The sequence below is a fragment of the Taurulus bubalis genome (genome assembly GCF_910589615.1).
Source record: "Taurulus bubalis genome assembly, chromosome: 18".
Taxonomy (NCBI): domain Eukaryota; kingdom Metazoa; phylum Chordata; class Actinopteri; order Perciformes; family Cottidae; genus Taurulus; species Taurulus bubalis.
Window position 1 is genome coordinate 12,424,618 of NC_136606.1, and position 26,855 is coordinate 12,451,472.

At 40.5% G+C, this 26,855-nt stretch overlaps 1 protein-coding gene across 1 annotated transcript in view; it reads right to left on the reverse strand.

Annotated features, from left to right (window-relative positions):
• The window catches only part of cntnap2a (contactin associated protein 2a), a gene marked incomplete at both ends in the record, with an annotated part of 347,422 nt that overhangs the window by 43,041 nt on the left and 277,526 nt on the right, over positions 1-26,855 (reverse strand). The window contains 2 exons of the mRNA XM_079234339.1: positions 9,368-9,495; positions 11,589-11,745. Of these exons, the coding sequence (XP_079090465.1) occupies positions 9,368-9,495; positions 11,589-11,745 (285 nt within the window). The remainder of the gene's footprint in view (positions 1-9,367; positions 9,496-11,588; positions 11,746-26,855) is intronic.

Consider the following 26,855-nt stretch of genomic DNA (forward strand, 5'->3'; position numbering starts at 1 on the left):
GCGCACACACACACACACACACACACACACACACACACACACACACACACACACACACACACACACACACACACACACACACACACACACACACACACCTCCTTGCTAAAACTTTCCCTGACTGCCTAAGACATTAGTCATTTGCCTATGAAAACCCATTATATGGCAGCCAATCATCATTGCTCTTACTGAGACAGAGCTCCATGCTCAGTATGAGAAGCATCAATCATACACGGAGTACCAATTCACGTGTGAAATTTTTAATATATGTTTAATATGCCTTAATGGGCCAATATATAATGTAGGCTCCATGTTTCGGTGTCTAAGCCAGCACTATTGCAAACATACCTCAAAGTCATCTTCATTTTAAACTTAGTTTGTTCACTTGGTCGTTCAATATAAAAGGGGATAACTCTCTCTTTGTCTCTAATGTGGCGTTATTACTTGTAGCATATTTGATAACTATTGATACATTAATGTCAAACTATGTAACTATAATTCATAACAAAAAATGATCCATCCAATGAACTGGTGTAAAAAGTGAAGGAGAGTGATGGCTGTCAGCTTCAGCTATCAGACCCAATTCATTAAAATAAAATAAACTAATATTAAACTCACTTTAGGATGCCACCCAGTTTGGAAAAACAGGGACAATTTTAAAAAAGTCTCATAATCTCAGGGTTTCTGTGAAGTTATTGGGCATGGTGTAGAGTTATTTGAAAATATAAATTGTGTTTTCATTAGATTAGAATGAGCCACATACGGCTACGTTTGAAAAGTAAAAAAAAAAGACATCCTAACGTCTTTTCCGAACCACTTTTCCTCATGACGTTTTCCAAAAGACAAGCACAGAGCTTAGAGAACCCGACTCTACTTTCACCAACTAAACTTGTATGAAGCGATGGCGGATGACACTGACATAGATCTGCCAATGCAAAAAAACAAACAGCCCGAATAAATGTTACTTCAACGCAGTCCTATGACATTGATAACACTGCTATATAAAAAGCTTATTTTGTCACAGCCTGGTTCACATGTGGGGTGTGAAGGAGAGAACCCAGACATCCCTCCATCCTACTGCTGTCACACCTATCAATCAACACTGCTTCAGTAGGAACTGACACTTCACTCATGTGCAACATCAATGAATCTGTTCAATATGAATATTCATTTTGTGCAATAATGTAGATTCAACCGTTCGGTCATGTTTAGCTTTTTAACAGTTCAATAATTTCTCATCATTTTTTTTTACCAATGCTTCTTGTTATTGTTGTTGATGATAATTTGTTTATTGACAGTTTGCAACATTTACACTTCATATTATTTTACATGTAAAATAAATGTCAAGCAAATAAACACATACATTCAACAAAATGGTTGTAACTGTCTATTCATATGCATGAACATGAATCTCATTAGTTTATGAATGGATGAACAAAATTGTTAAATCTTTGCAAGATAGGCACATCGTTTGTTTTCATGGACCGCCGAATGGTGTGTCACTTTAAATGGAATTGTGGGATGGCATTATCTTCTTCCGTTTGGTAAAGGAAGGAGATAAGAAAGACAGCATTGAAGCACCTTTTCTTATCATTAAGAGAATTCAAACAGCTCTTATCATGGCGGCCACTGCGGGACTAATAAAGGACTGCCAAACCAAACACTTCATGTGTTCACGCCGGCCACCATAGTTCTCCGGCAAACGGGTGCACACGGGAAAAGTTTGAGTTGGTGGTAATCCATAACTTCACTACACACTGGATCTTTAATTCTACCATATTTCAAAATTGGGTAATCTCAGCTGCAGAATATTAACAGTTAAACCACTGAAAAAAACCTGATCCGTTGAAGTAGAATGTATTAAATTACACAACATAGACAACAACCTTGTTATCATGTGAGGTACACCAACACTACAACAGACATCCATATATATGTAGATGATAGATATAGGTGTCAGTCTTCAGGATGAAAGGCAATAATAACATATATTCATTGAAAATGGACTGAACTAGATTAACTAAACTAACTGAATCACAGCTTTTGTTTCATATCAAGGGAAAGTAGGTTATAAGAAAGAGAAGGCAATCCTCCCTTCTCAAACTAGTTCCAAAACCAACAAGTCAAAGCAAACTTTCTATTACTACAGACATAGTTTAGCATAATGTTTATATTAAAGTACATTCAAGTTATTTTGCCTTTAATGTCAGTTTCCTTTAGTCTTTAGTGTCACTGTGTGTGTGTGTGTGTGTGTGTGTGTGTGTGTGTGTGTTTGTGCATGATTTTAATGTGGGGTCGTACACAAATACAGTTAGACCTCGAGACTGTAGCTTATTGTTCCCTCAGCTTCTGCTTGTTAGTTTGAACCTGTAAAGCATGACTTCATAAAATTGTAGATGGTTAGTTAAAAATAGTATATTAATTAATGTACAATTGAATGGCAAAATCTGTTTAGTTCTGTTGTCATAAATTCATTGGTTCTCATTGGTCGGTCTCCAGTGTTTTCTTTGAGTCTTTTGAAGGAAACCAGATATCAGAGCCCTTAACCCGTAAAAGAGTTGTGGTTTGATTAAACTGGCTTATGTGGTCAGAATGGGGATTCAATCCTGTTGGTTCTCCTCTTTGAGTTTATTCAGACCTCAGGTTGTAACTTAAAGGTTTGTCACTCAGCACTGTTAGTGCCCTGGAATTCATGCAAACTGTTCCTTGAAGAAGTTGTAAGACTCAGATTCATCATCATACTCATTATCACGTTTACACACTCAGACATGTGTGTGTGTGTGTTGATAGAGCAAAACAAAGATAATTTGACTCCTTCCAAGTGACAGAAGGATCTATCTTTGGTAACTGTGTCTGCCATACTGCTACATGATAGACCCACACACACAAACAGATGTGATGTCATGGGTCATTAAATCATGGTTTGTTTGTGTGTTGGCAGCTCTTTGATGAAGGGACATAAGTGGCCCCAGATTGTTGATGAAGGGGCCATGATGAGTGCGACCCCGGTTAGGAGTGAGGGGAGGTGTTCTGTCATGTTCTGCAATCTCGACAGGCCACTTCCTGTCTCCTGAGGATAGACTGACTGAGAGAGCAAAGAAATCTGTGCATTAGAGTTAACCATAATGAAGGTTATACTGCTGTAACCCTAGTTCTATTACCATTTCTGAAGCACATGAACAGCTGTTCCCTGCATGGGCTGAAAGACAAAAAGCATCCAGCTGTACAAGCCTCGACCTGAGTGAACTTCTGAAGTTCTTGGGAAGAAAGGATGGATGTGGTCTGAGGGTAGCCAAGCTATGGTCACCCCGAAGCAGCAAGCCACTGGGGTCACACTCTCTCTTCGCTGAGGTCAGTGCAAGCAGCGAAGCTGTCTTGAATGACAACGACTTTAGAGCGGAACAGTTCAAAGGCTCAGATGGCTCAGAAGGACCCTTCACCAAGGCCTCGAGCACCAATGGCAGTTCTCACTGCGGGGAGGAGGAATGCATCACGGGGTGTTGCCTCCTGGCCCCTTGCAAGAACCACTTCACAAGTGACCAAAGACCGGCCGGTCCCCAAAACCCTCATGGCAGTAAAACATGGCTGCCGCATTCAAATAATAGTGTCATGAAACAGCCCTCTATCCACCATATACAGTGGGGTCCGCATGTATCCAGGTAGGCATATCCTGATTGGTGGTTTACGCAAATACAAATTGTACTGTAATTATCTGTTAACCCACGGCGTGAGTTTATGGATAATCAATTGAATATCTCATATTCATTGACTATTGCCTATAGTAAAGAAACAAGCCAATTATTACATGTATTATAAATAAACTAAGGTCAAATATCCTGATGGAAACTATTTTACTATTTATTTGGCTGGCAAAATATATACTCAATAGAAGATTTTCAAGACATTTCAAAATGTTGGGGTGCACGACCAAGAGTTGCAACCACTTCGCGCACTACGAGCAGGACACAAGTTCGTCATTTTCTGGCGCAAACCTCGACTTCACTACAGCTAATATAAACTAAGCTTTACCCATAGAGTCCAGTAGAAGACGGAGCCTGCGTGAGTTAGAACTATGGTATTCTTATACATGTCCTTATTTATCCCCTTCTTTAACCTTTAACCTTTAACCTTGAATTCAGCGCTGTCTGACTGTGAAACACGCAGAATGCACTTATCTGCACTCACACTCCACTGGGATTGCATAGCTCCAATCTATTATTCCCTTTAGTAAGAAAAATGAGCAGTCAATAGATAATATATGAAGCATTATTATCGTAATGATCATGCTGCCATGCACTAAAGATTAAATCCATGTTTGCTTTTTCCTCTCCACAGGATATTACTTTCCACAAAACCTCTCTGGTACTTTGTTACATCACACGGCAGATACCAACATAACTTCCCCTCTATGCTGTTTTAATCTATTTTGTCTTGGGAGATAATAAGAATAACTAAAATAAAGACAGAGGATGAGGAAGGCAGACGCAATCTCAAAAGACCAAACCATTTCATTGAAGAATTCATACAACTCTATCGGAATCCTTTCAGAGGACAATGTGTTTTTGATGCTGCTTTCACAGCTGTTGTTTGGTTCACTTATTCTAAAAAAAAACCATGATACTTACTTTTCCTTTTACTGTAATTGTAGTCTATTCTGTGTTCAGGTCACAATCAGTAGGGATGGGAGAAAAGACTCCTGAAGACACTATTAAACAAACAAATCAGCTTCTTGGCTCCTGCCGGCCTCCAAAGAACAGATTGTACTTGGGGGCCGCAAAAAGGCTTTAGTGCAACACATGCTAGTGTAGCATTGCGTCTTTTGATGCGCATTATTGATCGCATACACCAGCGACACCAAACAGACCAAATAAGCAGTAAAACCAGGATCTGTGTATGTGGGTTGAAAATGTTTTCAAATTGCTGCATCCCCCGCATCATCTCCAAGTTGGCTTGCACATAGAAAACGATGGATGCGTGTTTTTTTTGTGGTGTGCATCACACACTGATATGTTTTTTCAGCCCTGCAGTGACTGAATATCCCCTTGTAATGGGAGCTATGCCTTATGGTTGTGTGGCTTTACATCATTAGGATAAAGTTTCCATTATCCATTTGACTTTTAATGAATTTGTTTGAAAACCCACTCAAATTTAGAATGAGAAGTGTTTCATTTAGCTAAGTATAACTGGACTGATATACCGCAGGTCAGAACAAAGTGAAACAGCACAGGCTCTAATGCGTTCGGAGGAAAGAGAGCGGTTCAATATGATAGCCCGGCAGAATCTGTGTGAGGCTTCCAGTTGACCCAAAGTCCCACAGCGAGCTGTGCGCCAACACTGATTAGAGGAATACACAGGAAGAGAAAGAGCAAGGACTAAACTGCCTCATAGGGTGTTTGTGTGTGTGTTTCTGCAGGACCTGATATCTGACTGTTTACCTGAGAAACAACCAAAACTACAGAACTACGAGATAAAAAGAGAATAAAAGGATAAGAGGGATGTTTAGATGGGAAGTCTCTGGGAAGAGTTCAGATGAGTTTATCTGGCCACACACACATTCATAAACACAAATGCGTGACTACAAACACAAAAATAGATTTCTTGAATGATCAGCACAATGTGAGTATGAGCAATGTGTTATTCTCACACTCAAGTGCAACCCCAGAATAACAATGTGGCCAATTGTACTCCACTGTGCATGTGTTTTCTCTTGTTCTCTCTCACAATACTTTTTAATTAAAACCCTGTGCAAACCAACAGAAACAAATTCTAATCATCAAAACAGGTTTGTTACTTTCCCAAAGTTTGGCTGACAATGTCGGAATGCATTGTTCAGACAAGACTTACAAACGCTGTTTCATCTCCACTGGGATTGGGATGAAAACAAGAGGCAAAATACTCTTCAACATTAGAGTGGAGATAATTAAGAACAAAGTCTCTCTCCCTTTTTTCAATTCTTTGAGTTACCACTTTCTTCATTCGTGAAGGTGAAATAAAGTATCCTATTTACCATGACTACACCGCAGTGACACTTTTTTGTTGGCTTTTAGTTAATAAAATCCTCACCTCACTGACTGCATGTGTGTAAGCTAAACGACAGAAAACAATTGGATGTTCATGACACATTGCTAAAAAGTGCAGGTAGCCTTCAACATGTGGAGCACAGTAGTCCACGTACCCATCACTGCAGTACGAAGCTTCTCCCAGTAAATTGTAGTCATCATTAATCACTTTGTGCATATTTTGGGAAATTGGACCAAGCAGAAAGTTGAGAGCGAGAGGACAGGCTGGTTGGTGGAAAACAAGCTTAAACTCTGGGATGTTTTCAATTAACGGACTGGTTGGTTTTCAGGCACCGGGACTGCTTTTCAAGCAGGTGATAAGGACCGCTGCACTAAAGCAGGTACGAGCTGAGCAAAGCCATCAAGTCAGCTAAAATACGGTGTTGTGTTTAGACTATATTGTATTGCACCTGCATGTAGATGTTGTGGCCTGACTGCGGCGTTCTGTTATAAACGGCTGTTGTTTAAGTGTGGAGTAGTGTAGTAAGAATGAAGATTGGGGTCCCTTGTTAAAACGCATTTGCGTTTGGGGGTCATTATGATTCACTATATAAGTGCCAAAGAGGCTTTAGTGTCATGGCAACCTCCTCCGGCTTTCCTGCAGTCCTCGGGAGAACAGAAACGAACATTATGTGAGCTCGTAGGACAGTAAAAACGGCTTAAAAAAATAAAATGAATATCTCTGCCACAAAGTTAGGTTCATAGAAATAGGAGTAGAACGGACATTTCCCATTCAAATCAACGTAGCAGGACTCTCAGGAGGCAGCCATTCCAATGTGTACGTTGCCATTGTGACCGTTGTAGTGTGGTAACTAGGGCTGCAACAACGAATCGATAAAATCGATTATCAAAAGATTTGGCAACGAATTTCATCATCGATTCGTTATGTCGCACGATTATTAAGTCACTGAGAAGAAAAAAAGAGCGGAGCAGAGCAACTGGCCAGCCAGCGTGTCTGAGATTGGAGTGAGACACGGAGAAAAGTTTAGGTCGTGATCTTTGCAAAAATAAAACATTTTGATGTGACGAGTCTTGGCCAACCAGCGTTAAGATGTCTCCAGCATCTTCATTTCCCTCAAACTTTTTTTTAATGGAAGCTAGTCAGCTTGCTATCACGTTAGCTTACGTGTTTGGGTTGTGTATTGTCGTTAAAGTTCCGTTATGTTCTGTTACAGTTCAGTCTTGCTTGCAAAAAAACGTAACGTGATGAAACATGCCGTCACCCCCCGGTCTGGTTCAGTTCACGCTGTGACTCGTTAACGTTAAACCGGCACACCGGAGGATCTGGCTGCAGGCTTTTTATTTTTTTTTACTCAAAGTAGAATGAATCAAATCACGTAGTTGGGCTTAGCCAACAACGTGATTTCGTGGTCGTAAGAAAACCAGAATGAAATAGTTTAAGGAAGAGGACGCTCTATATGTAGCGCAACTTGATGCAGGGCTGAGATGAAGTGGTGAAAACAGACGTGAGAGGAGCAGTACAGCTTCCCACTGTTTCAAAGAAGGGCATGTAAAAGCAGCCTCTGCTCCAAGGAGATCAATTACAGTAAAAAGGGCTCACATTAGGCAGATGTAAAGCATACATGTGTATGTTTTTAGTGTTAGTCCAATTTAATTTAATTGTTTTAATTAACAGCTCAGGGATGTTCAAGGAGCAACCTGTTTGTACACTTTCTGAAGATGTTTTGCACTGTCACTTCTGTTTTTGAATAAAGGGTTGGAAATTAATGCTTTTTTGTTTTTTTATCCGATTCATCGAATAATCGAAAAAAATACCAACCGATTAATCGATTATTAAAATGATTGTTAGTTGCAGTCCTAGTGGTAACTTCTGTATGAACTAAACGGTCTCATGGCAAGTCACGGACTCACTGAGGTGAGTTTTTTTTTAAAGTAACGACTAATTTCAAATCTGCTTCACACTCATCTGCGAGTATCTGCCATTCAGCTCATACATGAATACTTGAATGACATGATATTCTCACAGTCATCACACTGCAAGTCTCCCAATCAATTATAAAACCCATCATCTCACTGTATAACCAGACCATGAAAATGATGAAGAAAAAAACTGAGGTGGCACCAATGTCACATTTTGGAAAAAGATAATATGTTAAGCTTTGAAAGCTTCATAATCTATTCCGATTTAAAGCTTAGTTTTAAATGCCAACATGACCATGCCCTGCTTGATTTTTTTTTTTTTCACAAGACTCAAGCACACCAGTAGAGTCAACCAAAGGGTCGAAAAAAATAGTAACAGTCGCGTTGCATTACGCAAAACTCCACTTGGATAATCAGTCTTCAGCCTGGATTATGTCTCAAATGCTTCCCTGCATTTGGACAAAAGATATAATGTCTGAGAATATCATTATTTTCTTAGATCTTTATGTTTGTCCATGCAGTATTACTTGACCTGCTTTAGCAATGTGTTGGCATTTCAGATGCAACACTAATATGGTTCAACACACATCATTGAGCAATCCGTATCGTAATAGGTAAGACAACCTTTATCCTCTACAATACTCTGCAGCCCAGTGACCATTGTTGTAAGCACCATCTCATTTTCTCTAGAACGTTCTTCCTCAGAGTAAAATAATCACGTTATAACCCCTAACAATTTCAAAAGTCTGCTCAGTATAATTAACTGTTTGTCCAGGAATCTTCTACAAATTAAAAAAAGGCCATCTGCTCTGTTCAAAAGCTGAACACTATGGCAACAGGAGGATTTTGAAGAGACGATCTCTCGATTTGACCTTTGATGAGCCGTTCACAAAGGTGACGCAGTCATGCCCCTAGACTACAACCTGCTGAGAATTATTTTTGAAACTGAAACCAATCCTCTCAGCAGCTGTCATCAGGGCACTTATTTCCTCTCCAACTGCCATTGCAGCTGCAGCCCTCCCTTTTATCTGTGCAGGTGCCCTGTAAGGTTTGATGTTATCTTTAAGATCTAACCGATAATTATACAGCACAGTGGGATTTAGCTCCTGGTTACATTACTTTCCTTTTCAATCTTTGAATCAGAGCCCACCGTGGCACCCTCCGGCCTCGTGTGCATCTTGTCGGGCCCCGAGTCAATCATTCATGAACATTTACAGCACATTGGAGATGATGGGTTCCTGCTCTTTCATCTCAACATTAATCACAATTAGGGTAAGCTTGTTGGTCAAAGTTAACCATCATTCTGGATTCTCAAACTGTTACATATTTGCCCATCAGTCAAAATTCTAAAGATTGCTGCCGGATGTTGCATCATCAACTACAACTCCACAATGCATACAGTATGTATCCATGGTAAAACCACTTACCATCTCCTTGGCAACGGAGTGGTCCAACAGTGAGTTTGGCTTCAGAGCCCGGTCTGTTGGTGTCACCCACGGCCACCTGGCTCACTGGCAGGTGCTCCTTATATATCAGGAGGCCAGAATCTTCTCTCCTGTCAGATGAGTTGAGAGAAACATGCAGACGAGCGGGACGAAAAAAAAAAGAAAAAAAGATTAAACACTGTTTAGTCTGTTCATCATCCATTTGCAATTTCTTTATTTTTTGCTATTCAAAAACCTTCCTGTATTTTGCACATTTGTGATAATATGGCCATTATATTTGTACCTATTCCAAGGGAAGGATAATGTTGCATATTAAAAAAATAACCGTATACGGGAGGAAGCAGAGAAATAGTGTTATGACAGGAAACAAGGTATCACAGATGATAGCTATATTTAGGAAATTATCTTACATAAAGCATTGGAATTGTTTATACAACTTAATATACACCTACATATGCAAATGAAAGAATATGCATCATTTGTATTGAACTGAAAGCACACATATGTCTGCAGCAGAAGCATTTTGCATAATAGTCATTAAAAGTCAGTATGCATGCTACATAAACTAAACATAACAAAATGATGGACAATATAATCAATACAATAAGGACACAACAAATGTTACAGTCAATAGGTGCATAGATGGATAGGTGGGTCGATAGATGGAGTGATATTCAAAGCAATCTATGGATAAGGAGAATGAATATAATGAAATCAATGGATCAAATTAAAGGGATTCTGATTTTCTCTTGCTGTCATTAATCTACTGATAGTACAACAACAATACTACACATGTTAAATATTGAAATCCCAGCCTTGGAAATGTTCTAAATTCATCACATTACGATTTCATTTGAACTGTTTGCTAATAAAAAATAAGCAATAAAACAGCAATATCTCATTTATGGCTTTGTGTATGCATGTGTGTGTCTGTATGTGCATGTGTGCGAGTGAGCGCATGTTTTTCTATGTGCTGCCAAAATTTGGGTAATGAGTGGAAATAGAGTTATAAGGGTAATATTTCATAAACTCACTCAGCCAAACAATGAGATATTAATGCATACATTATTAATTGAGAGAACCAGACAGAGTAAGACTTATTTGTAATCTCATCAGTTTTAAAGATGAGTACGGAGACAAGAAATTCAATTAAATCTCTCCTTCTCGCTAACACTCAATTACTCACAGACAAACATGCAGTAGGCACACACATGCACATGCAGAACGCAGAACGCAGAACGCAATGCACTTGCTTTAATGAGAATATCCATCAGCTGGTTAAAGGAGCTTTGAAACACAAACTGTTTGTTCTGGAGGCAAACATCCCTCTTGAATAAACGCATCATTGATGGTGGCATTCATCATTAAGTCAGTTTGAAGTGAGACACCTCATCAGACTGTCCGGCTGACAGATTAATGCAAGATTAGCATTAGCAGTAGTGACAATTGTATCTTCAGCCCAGTGAAATTGTCCAATCAATATTTCCATGGGTACGGCAGATTTCACTTTTCAAGTTCAGTTAATATAGCAATACAATCAGAGTTGCTTTACCAACTTCAGTCTAGGAGTTATGCAGGGATTCATATTAAGTTACAGTATTATTAGAAAATACCACACTGTTATTTCACCCTAACATAACACTATCACATTGTCTACTATAGAAAAGTATGCTAATGCTAAATATGAACATTTTTAAGCAATATGTTGGCTCTGTACCAAAGTAAAGGCTTTTAGGATGAAGACTAACGAATGTGTTCGCCAGACCTCCCACTATTTCGATTAAGCTTAAGCTTTTCGACAGTACATGTGCTATAGATCATCTGATAACCCAGATGGTCTGTAGCTTTAGGGACAGAGCAACAGGATGGACGCAGCATTGATGTCTTTCATCACAGAACAGTCACATCACTTAGTTTATAGCTTAAGAAAACCTGTTTAAGTGTGCAGTTGCTGTTGAAGCAGAATGCACAGCAGAATGATGTAAATAACAGATGTGCTGACTCGGCTCTATGGATGTCCCAGTATGACCCGCTGTGCTCCACTGCAGTGGGTGGACTGGGTGTGACCAAAAACTTTTCACTGGCAGCTGTTTCTGCAGACTTTAATTAAAGTCAATGCAAAACTGAAACTGGGGGGAAATTAATCAATACAATATTAATTGTTTGTGCTCCCGCTGAACTTTCATGGGGCAGTCTGACGTACCATTGTTTGTGGTCGGCATCACAGTTGCAGTCATACTTGGGGTCAGTGCAGTTCCTGTCGATGCCACAGGCACACTTCTGGATGCCCGGCCCTGAGCCGCCCCAGTAGAAGTGCTTCTCGCTGCCCCGACCCACCCACCATGTGTAGGGGGTCCCATCTGGGGAAGAGAAACACAGAAAACAACGTGTGAGTTCCTTTCAAGAAAAATAATAGTCATGTCCCTATCTTGCTTCTGGCTGAATACTACGATGTTCACCGTGTCCCTCGCAGGAAAGAGCAAAACACAAACTTTTGTGAAGGCAATTAAGTTGTGCTACTAACTGTCCAAACTCCTTCCCATTGCAAGTGATTAATTGTTAAATCATTCACTGTTTGAGGCTTTTGTCGCATTAATGTGATTTATATTGACAGCCAGCAGCTGCGTGGTGAATGTAATTCATTTGCGCAACATGTTTTTACACAGCTGGATGGTAAATGCCTTTGAGACAGGCAGACGCACTTTGTCATAGATCACACCTGTGATTTCAGAGATCTACTAAAACACTGATTCAGAGCGGCATTTACATTTATCTTTTGCATTATTACGTGTGACTCTGTGCTTATCGGAATGCCTTTAGATTGTAGGACTTCTGAGCACATCTGTTGACGAACAAACACTTCTTTGTGTGCATGTGTGCCTGTGAGCATGTGTGTTTTAATGAGTGGATAAAAGGTGAAGGATCGCCACTTTTCAATAAGAAATGTAATATTGTTTTCTTCATCTTGGATAACGTATTCTGGCATGGGACAGTAACCAGGCTGAGAGATAGGTGTCAATATTTTGGTGCCTGGAAATACATCACAATAACTGCAAGAGAGAGTGAAACAATATTACATTTCCCTCTTTATTCCAGGAAAATAAGCTGCATTGTCAATATCGCTTTGTCAAATGATTTCAGAGACAATGAAATCTCCTGAGCCACATTTTATTGAAGGGCATTGGAGCTGACTTTTGATGCAGCACAATTGCATCGAGAGATGTGATCTACTGTGCTGTATTATTGTACACTTTTATTTTCTGAACTGGAGCTAAAATCCAGGAGGAAGCTACAGATCTGTCTGTGTGTGTATATTCTCTGTGTGTCTGTGTGTCTGTGTTTTTGCGCGTGTGTTGGCCTTGGTGACCTGTGGGTTTATTGTCCTCATAAAAAGAATTAGCTTCATCTCTCTTCAGGCCACTGTTCAGACAAGCCATTGTCAATAGGATTAGCCCGGCCTGCTCAAGAGACTTCACAATCATCTCCCTTTGTGTGGACATGTATGTGTGTGTGGGTGTTTTTGTGCATTGTTGCTTTTGCACTTCTATACAAGTGAGAACCAAGTTTGAAATTAAGACCTTCACAGATAGGTCAGCAAGGTCCCCAACCACAGCCAACTGAACTAAGCTCCAGCCATCCGAAACGCCATGCATCTTGCCCCCCAACCCAATTAGTGAGTGTCATGTCATCGTCCTTGAAGCGGATCCGGGTCTAATTTTCAAAGTAAATGGCAAGTTTGTACAGTGACGTTGCCTCTAGGTCTTGTGACACTCTCTCAGAAACGGGAAGTGAAACAACTGATTAGTTCAATCAATCCTCAACATATTAAACTTAAAGCCCCTGTGTGTGACTCCTGCTGGCATGAAACTCAATGCATAAACAATTGCAGAAATACATACAAAAAATAACACACTTTCTTGCACGAAGAATCAAGTTTCAAATGTGGGTCCATCAGTGTGGTCAGACTTGTGATGTGGTGCAAGAAAACAATTTCTCTGTCTTGTGTGTCAACAGTGAAGTGTGCAACAGTGAGCGAGCGTCCCAGAAGTCTCATTCACTCACTTTCTGCTTGGCCTCTCGCTAACCCTCCCATGTCATAACACACCTGATTCCAGTCTTCACTCTTCTAAGCTTTTTAGACAGGTGGGGAGCGTGTAGAATACAATTGTTCCCATATAAAAATTGCAACGTGATCCTTTTCATAACCTATTTTCTAGAATGAGTAATGGAAGAAGACAGAGAGGAGAGGAGAGGGGAGGGGAGAGAGGAGAGGAGAGAGGGGAGAGAGGAGAGGGGAAAGAGGAGAGGAGAGGGGAAAGAGGAGAGGAGAGGAGTAACAGCAGGGCATCAGGTGGAATGGGACCTATGTGTTGTGCCAGTTTAAGTCTCCTGTGTGATTCAGTTCAAGCTCTGCCAAAACAAACAACTGAGGAGTAGGGAGTGAGGAAGAGGGTCGAGGGGAGATGAGAGAACGACAGCATGGATGGATGGAGATATGAGGGAGGAGAGACGAAATCAAACTGGCAGAGAGTTCATATGGAGAGCCGCAGAGCGCAGGCACTGCCAAGATGGGGCTCAGCAGCATGTTTGTGAGTGTGAGTGCATGTTTGAGAAGGACAGAGTGTTTATGTGTGTGTGTCTTGGGTAATTATCAGCAGTCCCATTAAATTAGTTTTAAGAGTGGTGGACGTTTGTGTGCATTTCAATGCAACATTACATGACAGAAAAAAGACAGAAGTAGCATTTCTGCTTTGAATATGAAAAACATACTGGAGAAGTCTTGGTGGAGCAAAATGAATGTTAAAGAGCAAGGGATTAACTGGTATAAAACAGACAAATGTTTGTCAAGTGAACAAGACTTGTATTTGGGTAACCATCACAAAGGGTTATTCCAGGTTTACTACAACTTCCATCATAACCATCATCAACACTGAGTATTAATAACGTGTAACTCATCAAGTTACTTGCTGAGATCATTGGACACAGCGAGATTACTAAAAATAAATCAGATTGGGCAAGGAGCACAATAAGATCATACAGATCTTAAAACAGCCTATATCATTTGGAAAGGTGAATCATAAAATGATTCTGCAAACCGCTATAACAATCCTTCATAATTTCTAGACCTACTGCACCAGCCATAGTTGTTTAGGTATCCTGCACCACATAATATAGAGATAGGATTTCCTTTTTAATTTCTCTCAATAAAGTGGTTTAGTTAATCTGGCTAATCTTCTGTTTGTTTCTTGCCCTGTTGGACGTGGCTACAGTGTTTCTATCTCCAGGTCTCAGCCATTTTACTTTGACACAATGTGATGATCAATCAAAGAAACACTAGTAAGTCCATGAGACCCCAAAGGATGAATACATCAAACAGTCCAAGCTTAGATTTGTCTGATTTATAATCTTACCCTGAACATCCATCCTTATCCCTTCCTTGCTCTCTCACAGCTAAATCCCCCAACAAACATGTTAAATGTTCACAGGAGAGGAGAAAGCAGACATGATAGATTGATAAGGCCTGAGGTTGTGTTCTTCTTCTGTCCTCAGGGACAGCCACACAACACTACTTATTGTGATGTTTTTTATCTATCTGTTATTTCAACAGCACACCTGCAGACACCCCTTTCTATTTATCTCACCTCTTAGCCAGAGAGGTTAATATCTACATCTTCATCATGTCTGCTGTTTTTTTTAACAGAGACTGATAGTCCCCAAAGCAAAGACAGAGCTGAAGAGAAAAAGACAAGAGCGATCACAAGGCTGTGTGGGAGACGAAGAATAAAAGGGAATATAACAAGATGGCAATAGAAGAGGACAGTAATAGCATGATTGCTGGGTGAGACTTTGCAGTTTCACCCTTCTTTCATAACCACTGATGCTTTAGCCAAGCAATGAGATCAAAATGGCGACCAGTCTACTCATTGTCTATCGCAGCCTTTCACTCTTCAGGAGGGCTACTGAACCAAATGTAATTCTTATTGTATGCTTTTATTAGGCCTGACTGAGCTGAGTAGAGTATATGTGTCTATAGGCCACACCTTAATACTAGAGAAAACAACAACTAACATACACATGTGCACAAAGAAACACCAGAGTTAGCACACACCTGTATGTTGTGATAGTTTAAAAAGTTGGGTATTGGAAAATGCGGAGAATAAAGCATGTAATAGAACACTTTCACCAACTCATCAAGTTCTCCATATTCTGTTCTTTGAGAATTTAGTCAGTTGAAGAAGATTCGGTGGACCTCTGAATGAACTTTTTGAGATTGGGTTCCTGATATCGAAGCAAAGGGATGAGTTAGTTTTGCGTAACTATTACGCAATTACTTTCTGGTTACAGCTGGTAGATTAGACCACATCTTTATTCCACTTTTTCAAAATACTGTCTTTGGCTTTGGGTCAAAAGCTTTTATGAGCTGTTGGGTGAGCTCCGAGCTCCAAGGCTGACATTTCAGTGCCATGTGGTACAATTGGAAGCAGCCTCAGGAGAGGGGAGGGAAGGTCGGTCGGCTGCTTTAAGCTTATCACAGATTGGTCCGCAGTACACAGGTGTCCATGAAACTCATATTATTCGTTATAAATACGCAAGCGCATGGGCCACACTTAGTTCATATTAAGGGATCACACCCATGCCAGTCAGAACGGGAACTGAAAGGTCAGCAGGTCCAAAATGGCACTCGACACGCTCAGTCGCTCATATCCCATCTGGGAAATGATGGCTTTTAAAAAAGGCGGTCAGTCGGAGCTCAAACGCCAGAATGGCATTCACAACCCTTTTGGTTTCTCATGAACCTGCCTTCGACATCAACTTTAGTTTGCACGTTTACCGGAGTCATCACACCCAAACAAGGATTATGATTGCCTTCCGCTTATAACAAGTTCAACAGGAGGCGGAAACCTACATTCGCAGATGCAAATATAAACATTTCTTTTGATTCTCTGCACTGATCTCAAAGGAGTGTGAAAGTGGATCAATACTCTCTAACAAGAGCAGCTACTGTATAATTTAGACAAAAAAGAGAGAGCAAGAATAAGTCTTATGCACACTGCCGACCCCATGAGGAGACTCAACAAAAACGTGCACACCCATTCCCTGTAAAGGGCTCTGGACAAAGACAAGAGTACGCGCCCCTATCTTAGAGAGTTTTTGCACGCAGTCGCAGATCAATTTGTCTTTGTCAGGGCTCCGTTGGTTTCTGTTCTCTGTTGTCATCATTGGTTTGCATTTCCGTTTGTTGTGCAGAGAGCCTGGTGTCTCCTCTCTGCACCCGCTGGTCTTTGTTAGGCTCCTATCCTCTTAACATCTTTGTTTTTAGAGGGAGACTGTGGGGAGGTATATTAGCCTGCCCCAGGATCTCACCCGGGAGCTACGGATAATGCAGTGTGTGATTGTGTGTGTGTATATAGGAGAAAAAGAGAAAGAGAGAGATTTGAGAGCCTCTTTCTTTTTCTCTGTCCTTTTGTTTGTCTACTACAGTATGTGCGAGCATGTGTGTCTGGTATTCTCCTTTCTACCCCTTTTAATCTGTCTCTGAGTCTTTGCCTCGCTCCTTTGTCTCTCTCTATTGTCTCAATCTTTCTCCTCTCCCGGACCACCTATCCATCAATTCACTTCAAGTGCACCTTCCTACTGTACCCCCAGACGCCACCACCATTTACCCCGTTGCTATGGCTCCCACATATTTAGGCCTCTCTCTACTCCACGCTCCTCACCTTTTCCTTGCTCTCTCATATCTCTTGGTCTCAGAGGCCTCCTTCTTTCTTTTTTAAATCTCTCTTCCCATTATGTCTTTCTAACTTGCTCTACCAGGCTTCTTTTTCCCGCTTCCTCCCCCCCCCTCATATCTGCCTGGCACACCTTTCCTTACATTTTCACATCAGTTGGTCTCAGTGGTTGGTCTCTTGGTTGAGTACATTTTGGTGAAATGGGGCAATGAATATTCTGTGCTAACATATGTATGTGGAGTTTTTGACCATGGGTCCCCGTTTTGTTAGTATCGTGCTAACAATGGGTTGGAAGGAGAAAACATGGACACGCCACATGGATGTAAACAGGCCTGTTTACATGTTCGTAGCTATACTTTCGAAAATCAATGCGCTGGAGTTTTTACATATCCCACTAAATCAATTCATACGTAATCCACCGAATCATGAACGAGGTGTATAAAGACCTCACAAACGTAGTTATTTTAACCAAAAGCACAATCTTTTCCTAACCTTAACCAAGTGGTTTCGGTACCTGACTAAGTTGTTTCCTGTGAAGACGGAAGTTTATTTTGAAAAGACTATATGGATGCAACGAGCGGATATTGACACAGGTTCCTAAGAAAAACTGAAGAGTAACCTTTTTGTAAGATATCAAACAAACCATGTTGTATGAGGATAAGTTGATTTCTCCAAACATTTTACAAGGAAGGCGTTCAGCACGTTTATTAACTTACAGAAAATGAGTTTTATTTAGAAATACTGAATCATGCGTTGGTTGGTATTTTGTGTTGTAAAAAACTCAAGCATCCTATAAATAATTAAGTCAAGCAATTAGCCTTCTTTTTGGTGGTGGAGGGAGGCGGTTAAAGACTAACAGTGTAGAAATTAGTTCACTGTTGCCTGCAGTGCTTGCAATGTCAGGCGAGACATCTCTGTTGTCTACATCAGCACAGCAGAGGAAGGATAATGAGTTTTTTCAACAATTTCTACCTGAGAGCACCGATAACGCGATCCACCTCCCTTACAGTTCTGAGGCCGAGCCTCTTTCCTCCGCCCGCTGTTCAGCACATCATTATGCTCTAGTAAATTCACTTTGCATACCTCTGCATCCATCTACAACTTTTCACGGGTCATCACAGAGAGTATTCGGCTATTAAATGAAAAACTCCTCGGAAAGGGGAGAGGGGAGAGAGAGGAGGGAAAATTAATATCAATGGTTGTGTCCCTTATTGGCTTGTCTGCTTGATGAAGGACACAATAACCTGACACTGCTGCAATACACCCCCCCACACACACTCTAAAGTATGCACTAGAGCATACGAGAATATGTGTACACACAAAAACACACATCTCAGGCAGCCGTTGTAACTGACAGAATTGTAGGCTGAAGATCATAAACAACTATAATCATCATTACCGCAGGGTAATCTCGATCAGTTGGTGTGTGTGTGTGTGTGTGTGCGCCTGTGTGTTTATGACTATAAGTCAGATTTAGTGCCGTGTCCCCTCAGGTCAAGGCCGATGGACAGATGTGTCATGAAGAAAATGGCTTCTGCCAAGACACACTCGTTTTTCACTCTGCTTTTTTACTCACACCATCCATCTCCCTGCATATCTGTCAGTCTCGTCATATGGATGGGGATACAGTGAACAACACTCATAATTACAGAGGAGGTTGAACAGAGCATAAACAACTCCACAGAGGCGACGGCAAAGAGGAAGAGAGACAGAGAGAGTGAGAGAGAGAGGAAGAGAAAAAGTAAATCAGAGAGAGAGAGGCTAGTGGAGGGAAAATGAGAGTTCAGAAAACAAGCAGCTGGAAAACAGAAAACAGAAACAAAGAAGACAAAAAAGAGAGGAATGACTCACAAGACGAAGACATGACAAGGGAGAAGGCAGAGGCAAAGGATCGGTCGTGGCAGATATGGTTTGAGGGATTATTGGTGTGAGAGAGAAAACAAGTGCAATTTCTTTATAGTTTCTCACTGACAAGAGAGATGTGTCACAGCTAAGGTGTAAAGATTCAGGATGTAGGCAAAGGTAAGTTGTCACAGTCAATAAAGTAATTAGATACGTCCTAATCAAAACACAAATAGGGCAAAAATAGTTCAAGCTTTCATTTTACTTGAGCAATACGTCAAGAAAAATACCACAAAAGTGTGGCTCCTATAATTACACAACTTCATCATGCTTTTTATCAGTCTATACTCAGAGAACATATAGGCTGTAGTTTTAGCTCAGATTTTGGTTCATCACAAGCTGCCAAAGCTAGCATCCCAACAAGCAGACCAAGCCATAAACATCCCCTCTTCCAGTGTTAATATTTTCCTCGATGAATAATATGTTTTGAAAATATTCATCAAGGACACAACAAGATGTTTAACATTCAGCTGTGCTGTTTGCTGCTTGGTAAACACAAACTCAAGAGGGTTAGGATTATGTATAAAGCACAGCGATGGGATGGCATTTTGCAACACTGTCAGCAGCACACACACCTGATCCTCTGTGAGCGGCTGGAGCCATGTTGTTGTTTGCAGACACATTGTTGAAGAGTTTACATTTAGTGTTAACACTGTGGCATGACCGCTTCCCTTTCCAGTCTTTCTTCTATTTACCTTTCAGTTTTCTGGTCACAGATTACCTGATAGGTCTCAGATTTAGTCAGTTGATAAAAAAATAGAAAGAAATAATGAATTCATATTACACTACAGCCCCAATAACACACCTGAGACATCACAGTTTCACCGTTTAGCACTGAGGTGCACAGGTTATAAACTGACTGCACACAACAAGTCTAAACTTCTTTCATGTTGCTGTGACATACAGCAACAGAAACAAGTATCTCTGGTGTCTATCAATTATCAAAGAGGTTCTTGCTGCATTTTGGCTTTGTATTACTCATGAAAGAGATGTGCATGCTGCTGACAACTCTGTGATATGTTCGTCATTCCAACACTTTGTCAGAAGCATGATGGATTTCAGATGTTTATCCTTACAGACATTTTTTTCCACTTATATTCTGACTTTTTACCTTTCATGGTCCAGCTGTGCTGTTACTCAAACAACTGCTGCGTGATCAAACAATACACCCATCAAGTCACATCCTGGGTAAAATATATTTAAGTGAAGAAAGAAGATTGGGAAAGAAAGATGGAGAAAGACATGTTGTCAACAATCATCAAACAGGGCTTCACTTGTGTCACTCTCTGTTTTGCTTCATTCCTGTCAGTACTGATTTAAACACTTGGCAGTTACATGTGGCTCAACCTTGACAATATATTTTTTATGTCTGAAAGACACTTTTAAATGTTCTGGCCTTGAAAGTCTCAAGAATGCAGCATAGTCTTGCTGGCTGCTTGCGATGTGTGCAATTATGTTTGCAGGATTTCGTCATTACATTAGACGAGAGGATTTTGTCTATCGGACGCGAAGAGCCACAGCTTTGAGGAGGAAAAAAAGAAGAAGCTGGAGTAGTCTTTAACAGCGCAGACATTTCAAAGGTATACACAATGTCTGTCAAAAGGAGAACAAAGGGTAACCTCTGACACGCTCCTCTCATCCAGCCTGCTACATTCTTTTCCTCTGCTTCACTCCTACCGTGCTCTTTGTTTGCAGTTGATCTGCAGGTGAAGAAGTTGACCTCTCCGGGCCAGGCACTAACCCGCTGGGCTTCTTTATGAGCACACAAAGACCGGCAACCTTCTCTATCTTATTCGAGCTCTCTTACACACTCAGTCTCTTCTCAGCTTTGTCTGCTTTCTCGGCTGCTTTCTTTTTTCCCCCTTTGGTATTCCCGTCTCCCCGTCTCCCCGCTCCCTCTCTCCTTTCCCCTCACTGCTCTGCTGTCTCCATCTTAGCTTGAGTTATTGATTTTTGTAAAGGTTGACTGCGGCTGCCGCCTTCCTTTCTCTTTTCCCTCACTCTCTAACTCCCTCTTCTTTCCTCTCCAGCTATTCTATCTTTCACCCTCATCTCCTTCGCTGAGTCCACCATTTTTTTGATTAAACTTTACATTCAGTCGCTCTGGTACTCCCTTGCTCTCGCCACCAATGTCCGTGTCTTTCTCCATCTTTGGGCTAAAACTTTGAGACTCCATCCATCCATCTACATATTCCTTCATCCTCCCATTCCTACTCCATGTTGATCTGGCTTGGACAGAGTGTTCTCGTGTCAGTTTGCAACACTAAACTGAGCACATGGTTCGTCTATCTGAAATATCCTCAAGGACTTAGTCCAAATTTGCTGTCAAAATAAAAAAAACAACCACAGTGAGAGTATGTGCCTCAAAGAAAACATTGCATTACCTTCAAATACTGATCTTGCAACATCATGTGAAATACTTTCGCAAATGTTAGCCAAAGCAGTAGTGATGTGTCCTTTCGTGTCAAGGCTTCGATGCGCGTGTCGAGTAATCCAGGTAGATTTTCGTGAAGCGCGTATCGAGGCTTGTGTCGATGACGTATGTGGTGACGTTCAAAGCCTCGCGAGCCGGCCGTAACACGTGACTGATTCAGAAAATGGTTTGTGGGTTTGCCGTGCGATTTGAAATATAAGGGGCAGCGAAACTCAATGGATTTCCCCCTTCCTCTCTGTACCCAGCTTCATGTGTGCCTGTGAAAGGGTATTTTATAAAGCAGGCGAAATAGTCTCAAAAAGCCTAGTACTGTGGGAAAGTTCTTATTTTTACTTAAAAAAGTGGAAACATCAACATGGACTAACGAAGCCGAGGCTCGAAACACCGATCCTCTGACTGAAAGTCGGATATTCTAACCACTGACCCACAGTCACATCACAACCCTCTCCCAATTTGCTTCGAGTTTTGATTTTGACCCCGCCAATATATCATAAAGATAGACACAATATTAATAAGTTAATAATTGATGTATTGGCGTCAAAAACATAATTTATTCAATTAAAAGCTTCACACACCAAAGCCATGGTGTCGTTATGATCACTCTGCCTGTTTTACATGTATAGTCTACTTGGTGGCGCAGTAGAGCAAATGAAGCTCCGTGAAGCTCCGGTACATGAGCGAACCAATTGGATGGAAAGCTTCAATGCTTCAGGAAGCTTCATCTCGCCATCACTACAAAGCAGCATAGACATTTAACATTAATAGATAAATAAAAAACAATGTTCAAAACAAACAAAACTAACCCTGAAGCATCTGGTAAATTAGCTACAGCTTAAAAACTATAAACAACTATATAAAAAAGTGCCTTTGGTGCCTTGAGGCAGGTTTTTAGATGACATATACAAATGTGTTTTGAGTTCATCAAGGGTTTCCATATATATATATATATTTAATGGATATAAACAACCTATTAAACTTCTGTCAGGAGGAGACTCTATCCAGGTTCTGTTCATATTTCATATCTAGAATACTCACTATTATTTATTACGACGGTGAATTGTGAGTCCTCCACATAATGTGTGACGTCATATACATTTACCTTGCTCTCCGAGAATGAACAAGAAGTCCGACAGTATGAACATTCACAGACTTACTCAAGAGGTTTCCCTCCAGGCTTTGGAAGACCTTGATGAATACATTTGGATATTAATGGGGAGCAACTAATACTGCTGAAACTGCTGTAACAGTTAATGCTAAAAGATTCAGAGTTCATATTAATGCCACCAGTGCATTATGTGCAGACAAGTAAGTTGCCCATAAATATTTATAAGTGCATTAACGGGCATACTAAATGGAATGAGTAATAGGTTAATAAGGTTATATTTAATTCATCATGGTGGGACATTAGGCAACAGAAATGCCTCTTGTTGTAAAGGTATTCTGGGCCCTGATATCTGTATCCCACATGCGACCCTTACAAACACCTCAGATGTGAAAACTACCTATCAGCTTTATACTTTAAGATTATTTTGCGGTAACAGCCACTGTAAATCAAACCAGTCAAAGCCCGACACCAGATTGATCGTGTAAAGCTGCAGTTGCCGCTCGCATTAGTAGGTGTCATCGCCACTAATCACCACTAATGAACAAAAAGTTCATCACACAGTTAGTGAGAAACTTCGCATCGCCCAGCAGCGGCACTGTTTACTGTTTGCTTATAAGAAGAAGAAGTGCAACACTTTTATCATATTTGCGAGGTGTGGTGAATTTCTTAAGACACAGGCAATTATAGTCTGACAATAAAGGGATCTCAAATTGCAAACTTACTTTGAAATAAACATTATTCTCCTTTCAAAATGCTTCACACAAAACATTAAGGCAGTTAGATAAATCAAATATGCAATACAAATAAGACATCGTATCTGTGCTTGGCGTAGCTATTACTTAATAGGTCATGTTAAATTATAGGCAAAAATGAATCATTTTGCAACAAATTGCCAATTTATTTTCAGAAGTGCAGGATTTTACTTTAACAGTATACTAAGTGTTGCCCACCTGACCATTATTAGAGAATGATGGGCAGGTGAACAACACTTAGTGGACACATTATGTCCCGGGGAACATGATGACCATATTAGTAATGAGGACGTGGCTGACAGGTGAGGCTGCACTTGGCTTCTGGAGGCTCATTATAGAGTCTTAATGACGTGTTGTGTTCAATAATTAGGAAACTTTTCAGCTCTCGGTCCAATCTCCCCGTTTGGCTGGTGTGTTGGCTGGGGGCAGCGCAAGTGCTTTGGTTTGGTTTGACAGCCCGAATGCACAGTGTCTGAGAGATCTGTGGAGCACTCATTGGTGCGAGTGGAAGGTTCTGCAGGAGTTTACGTGAGGACATGAACAGAATGACAAAGGGGTATGAGAAATAGTGAGTTAGGAGCTGGGATTGGAAAGTTTGAAAACTTAGTTGCATCTAAAAGTAATGAGCATGTGCATCTTATATTTATATGCTGACTGGCCTGGGACCAACTTCCATGGATGATGTAAATGTGGATGTGCAACTGTGTTTGTGTGTGCAGACCTGCGTCAGCCAAAGTAATGTATGTTTGTACTTCTTAAACGAGAGCCAGAAATTTGTGATTCACAACCCAGACCTCTAATTAGAGGTTTGGAACTTTTCTAGCTGGGTGATACACTTTTTCTAGTTTGTGCAGAATTAATCGGCATTTGAGTTTAACATATTGTACACCTTTGCAGGTGCGCTCTTTACGTATGACTCAATGAGTGCCAGAAGTATTGGGATTCATTTATTCAGGAAATTGTTCCAGGTTTGATTGACCATGGCAACTATATAGAAAAAAAAAACGCTATTTAATTTGATCCACAGACCAGTCTTTGAGACTCTACTTGCAATGAAGATATAGACACTACTGCATAAAATTTGGGGAGTTTGGAAACAATTACCAACTCCAATTTGTGTATGTAAGGGAAGACAACAATGCACAGCATTTAGTTATGCATAGTGATGGGTAGTCTAAGTATAAATAGAGTCTATATTTGTCTGTAGATTTAAATTCCATTAGTGTATATAAGCGCAATCTTCATTTTAAAATGACCATAAAGTGCTGTAGCAGGTAATGCATTAAGTGCTTTGAGTGTAGGGCTAGTGTGTGTGTGTGTGGTGCGGTTCAATGCCAGTTAAATGATTGAGTCAAAGTGTGCAGAGTCCTGTCTCAGTGTAGAAAAGTGCAAATTATGAATACACTTCAATCATTTCCAGACATGCCTTCATCATTTGTTGGAGCTGTCAGACAGTTATCTGGGCTCACTGTGGGCAGATGGAGAGGAGCCTCGTCCATAATTGAAAATTGAGTTTGGAAATGTCACATGTATCTGTCCATCTAAATCTCAAGCTGGGAAATCCCCAATGGCACACAGCATGTAGAGCCCTGACAGCACCTATTAATATATACTTCAACATTTTAGTCAATAGAGACAATCGCCAGTGGCAGAATTGTTCAATTTTAACAAGGGGCATGTTGGGCAGCTTCTGTATGAGAATAAAGTTGCAAGCAGTCCTCAGTACTTTATTTAAAAAAAAATTCTTTAAAAGAAATGTTCCTGCTTCTCTGCCTTTACGTAATGTGTAACCAATATAGAAATTAGCAGGCAGGCGGCTGGTATCATCTGGAGAGACTCCCATTTGTGTTTTATTTAAACCTGCTGCACCATCTTTGAGGCCGTGCAATTATTCTTTGATAACTATTTTTGAAAAACAAAAACAGATGCTTTAACCTTTAAATCACCAGCCGAGTAACCTTTATACTCTTTGCCACAGGACAAGGCTGCCAGACACAGATTGAGCTTTATCAAAAAACAAAAAGGATGCGACTAGGTCAGTGCTAATCCTTTGACTTTCTAGTGCATTTTCCTTTCCAAAGTCCACAGTGAAGCTAACTCTCTAGTATGCTTTCACTTTAGAGTATCTTCAGCCAAGGTCTAACTCCTCCGCAGTGGTTTCTCAGTGAGGAAAATAAAGCTCTAATCTGTTCTGGTGTAATCATGCTTTGACCTGGCTAATGGAGGCAGCATACCCCAGGGCAAGATGTAATCAGCAAGACAGTTAATAAAATGAACAAGACTGCTTTACTGATCTTACTAATGTCCCTGACCTTCCCTAGGGGACGACATGTGCACACATGCATTCTCGCACTTATACATGCATGTGTTCTAACACACATATACATCTCCGCACTAAATTGTCTTTATTAAGTAGGGATTGATAAAAGGACAGACTTGCCCACACTTCACAAAAACCTTCACACAAGTTCATACTCTGACTTCAGAGAGAGTTTCAATATTTCATTATCTATTCCTGTATGTGTGTTTAGTTTAGAACTGGAGGGGATTGTCTATTCCCAGGGTCACACATATCAACTCCATGGAGCGGAGTCACGACTCAACAACAGTTTGTCAAACACTGTAATGACTGACAGAGCAAACGCACATCTCTCTCAGCTACTGGGCTATATTTACATGAATAACATGTTGAGGAAAGACGTATTGGCAAGGATCTACATATAAGTAGATGTGTGTACGGGTAGGTAGGTGTACCCACATAAATAAGCATTAATAAAGAAAATAAAACCACTATCTTCAGAAAAAACAACAATGGGAACAAATTAGAATAATCCAAAACATGTCAAAAAGCTGTCAGTTTAAGATCCCTCCTGGAAGTTAGACTTAGAAAAGGCTGTGTTGACTGCAGTATATTCATGTATTAGTACCTGGCAGCTCAACGGTAACCTTACTCACCCATGTATGTCTCCAATTAACTACTTCCCCCTCTGTTTTCCTTTTTATCACCATTACAGTGCACACCACTTAACACATTTTCTCTTAGTGAGAAAGCTTTCTGCTCCATCTTCTTCTTTATCTTGCTATTTATTCTCATGCATTATTTATTTTTACGTTTCATTAATTTATGTTTTTCTTCTTTGTGCTGCGAACAGCAGCTCTATAGCTAATTAATTCACACACCAATTCGTAAATTGTCGCAGCTTGGACAGTGGCCCTAAGCTTCAAACGATGATGCTCCAGAAAACTCTCTATCATCAATATAGGCTATACATGCATTGTGTATTTTAAATATAAACGTATTTCTTCACAAGTAGGAAGCAAAAAAAACATTAAGTAAGGTTTCATAAAAAAGCTTGGTTGACGTTAACTTTACTGACTAATGAATGCCTAACTAACGACGTGATTAGCAACTCACATTAGTCACATGACAAGCGACGAAATGGTATGTTTACTTTTACTGCACGGGACATGAACAGCGGTCTCCAGGGTTGAAGTTTTTTTTTAATTTTGCAATGGAATCAAGTGTTTGTGAGGTTGTGTATGTGTG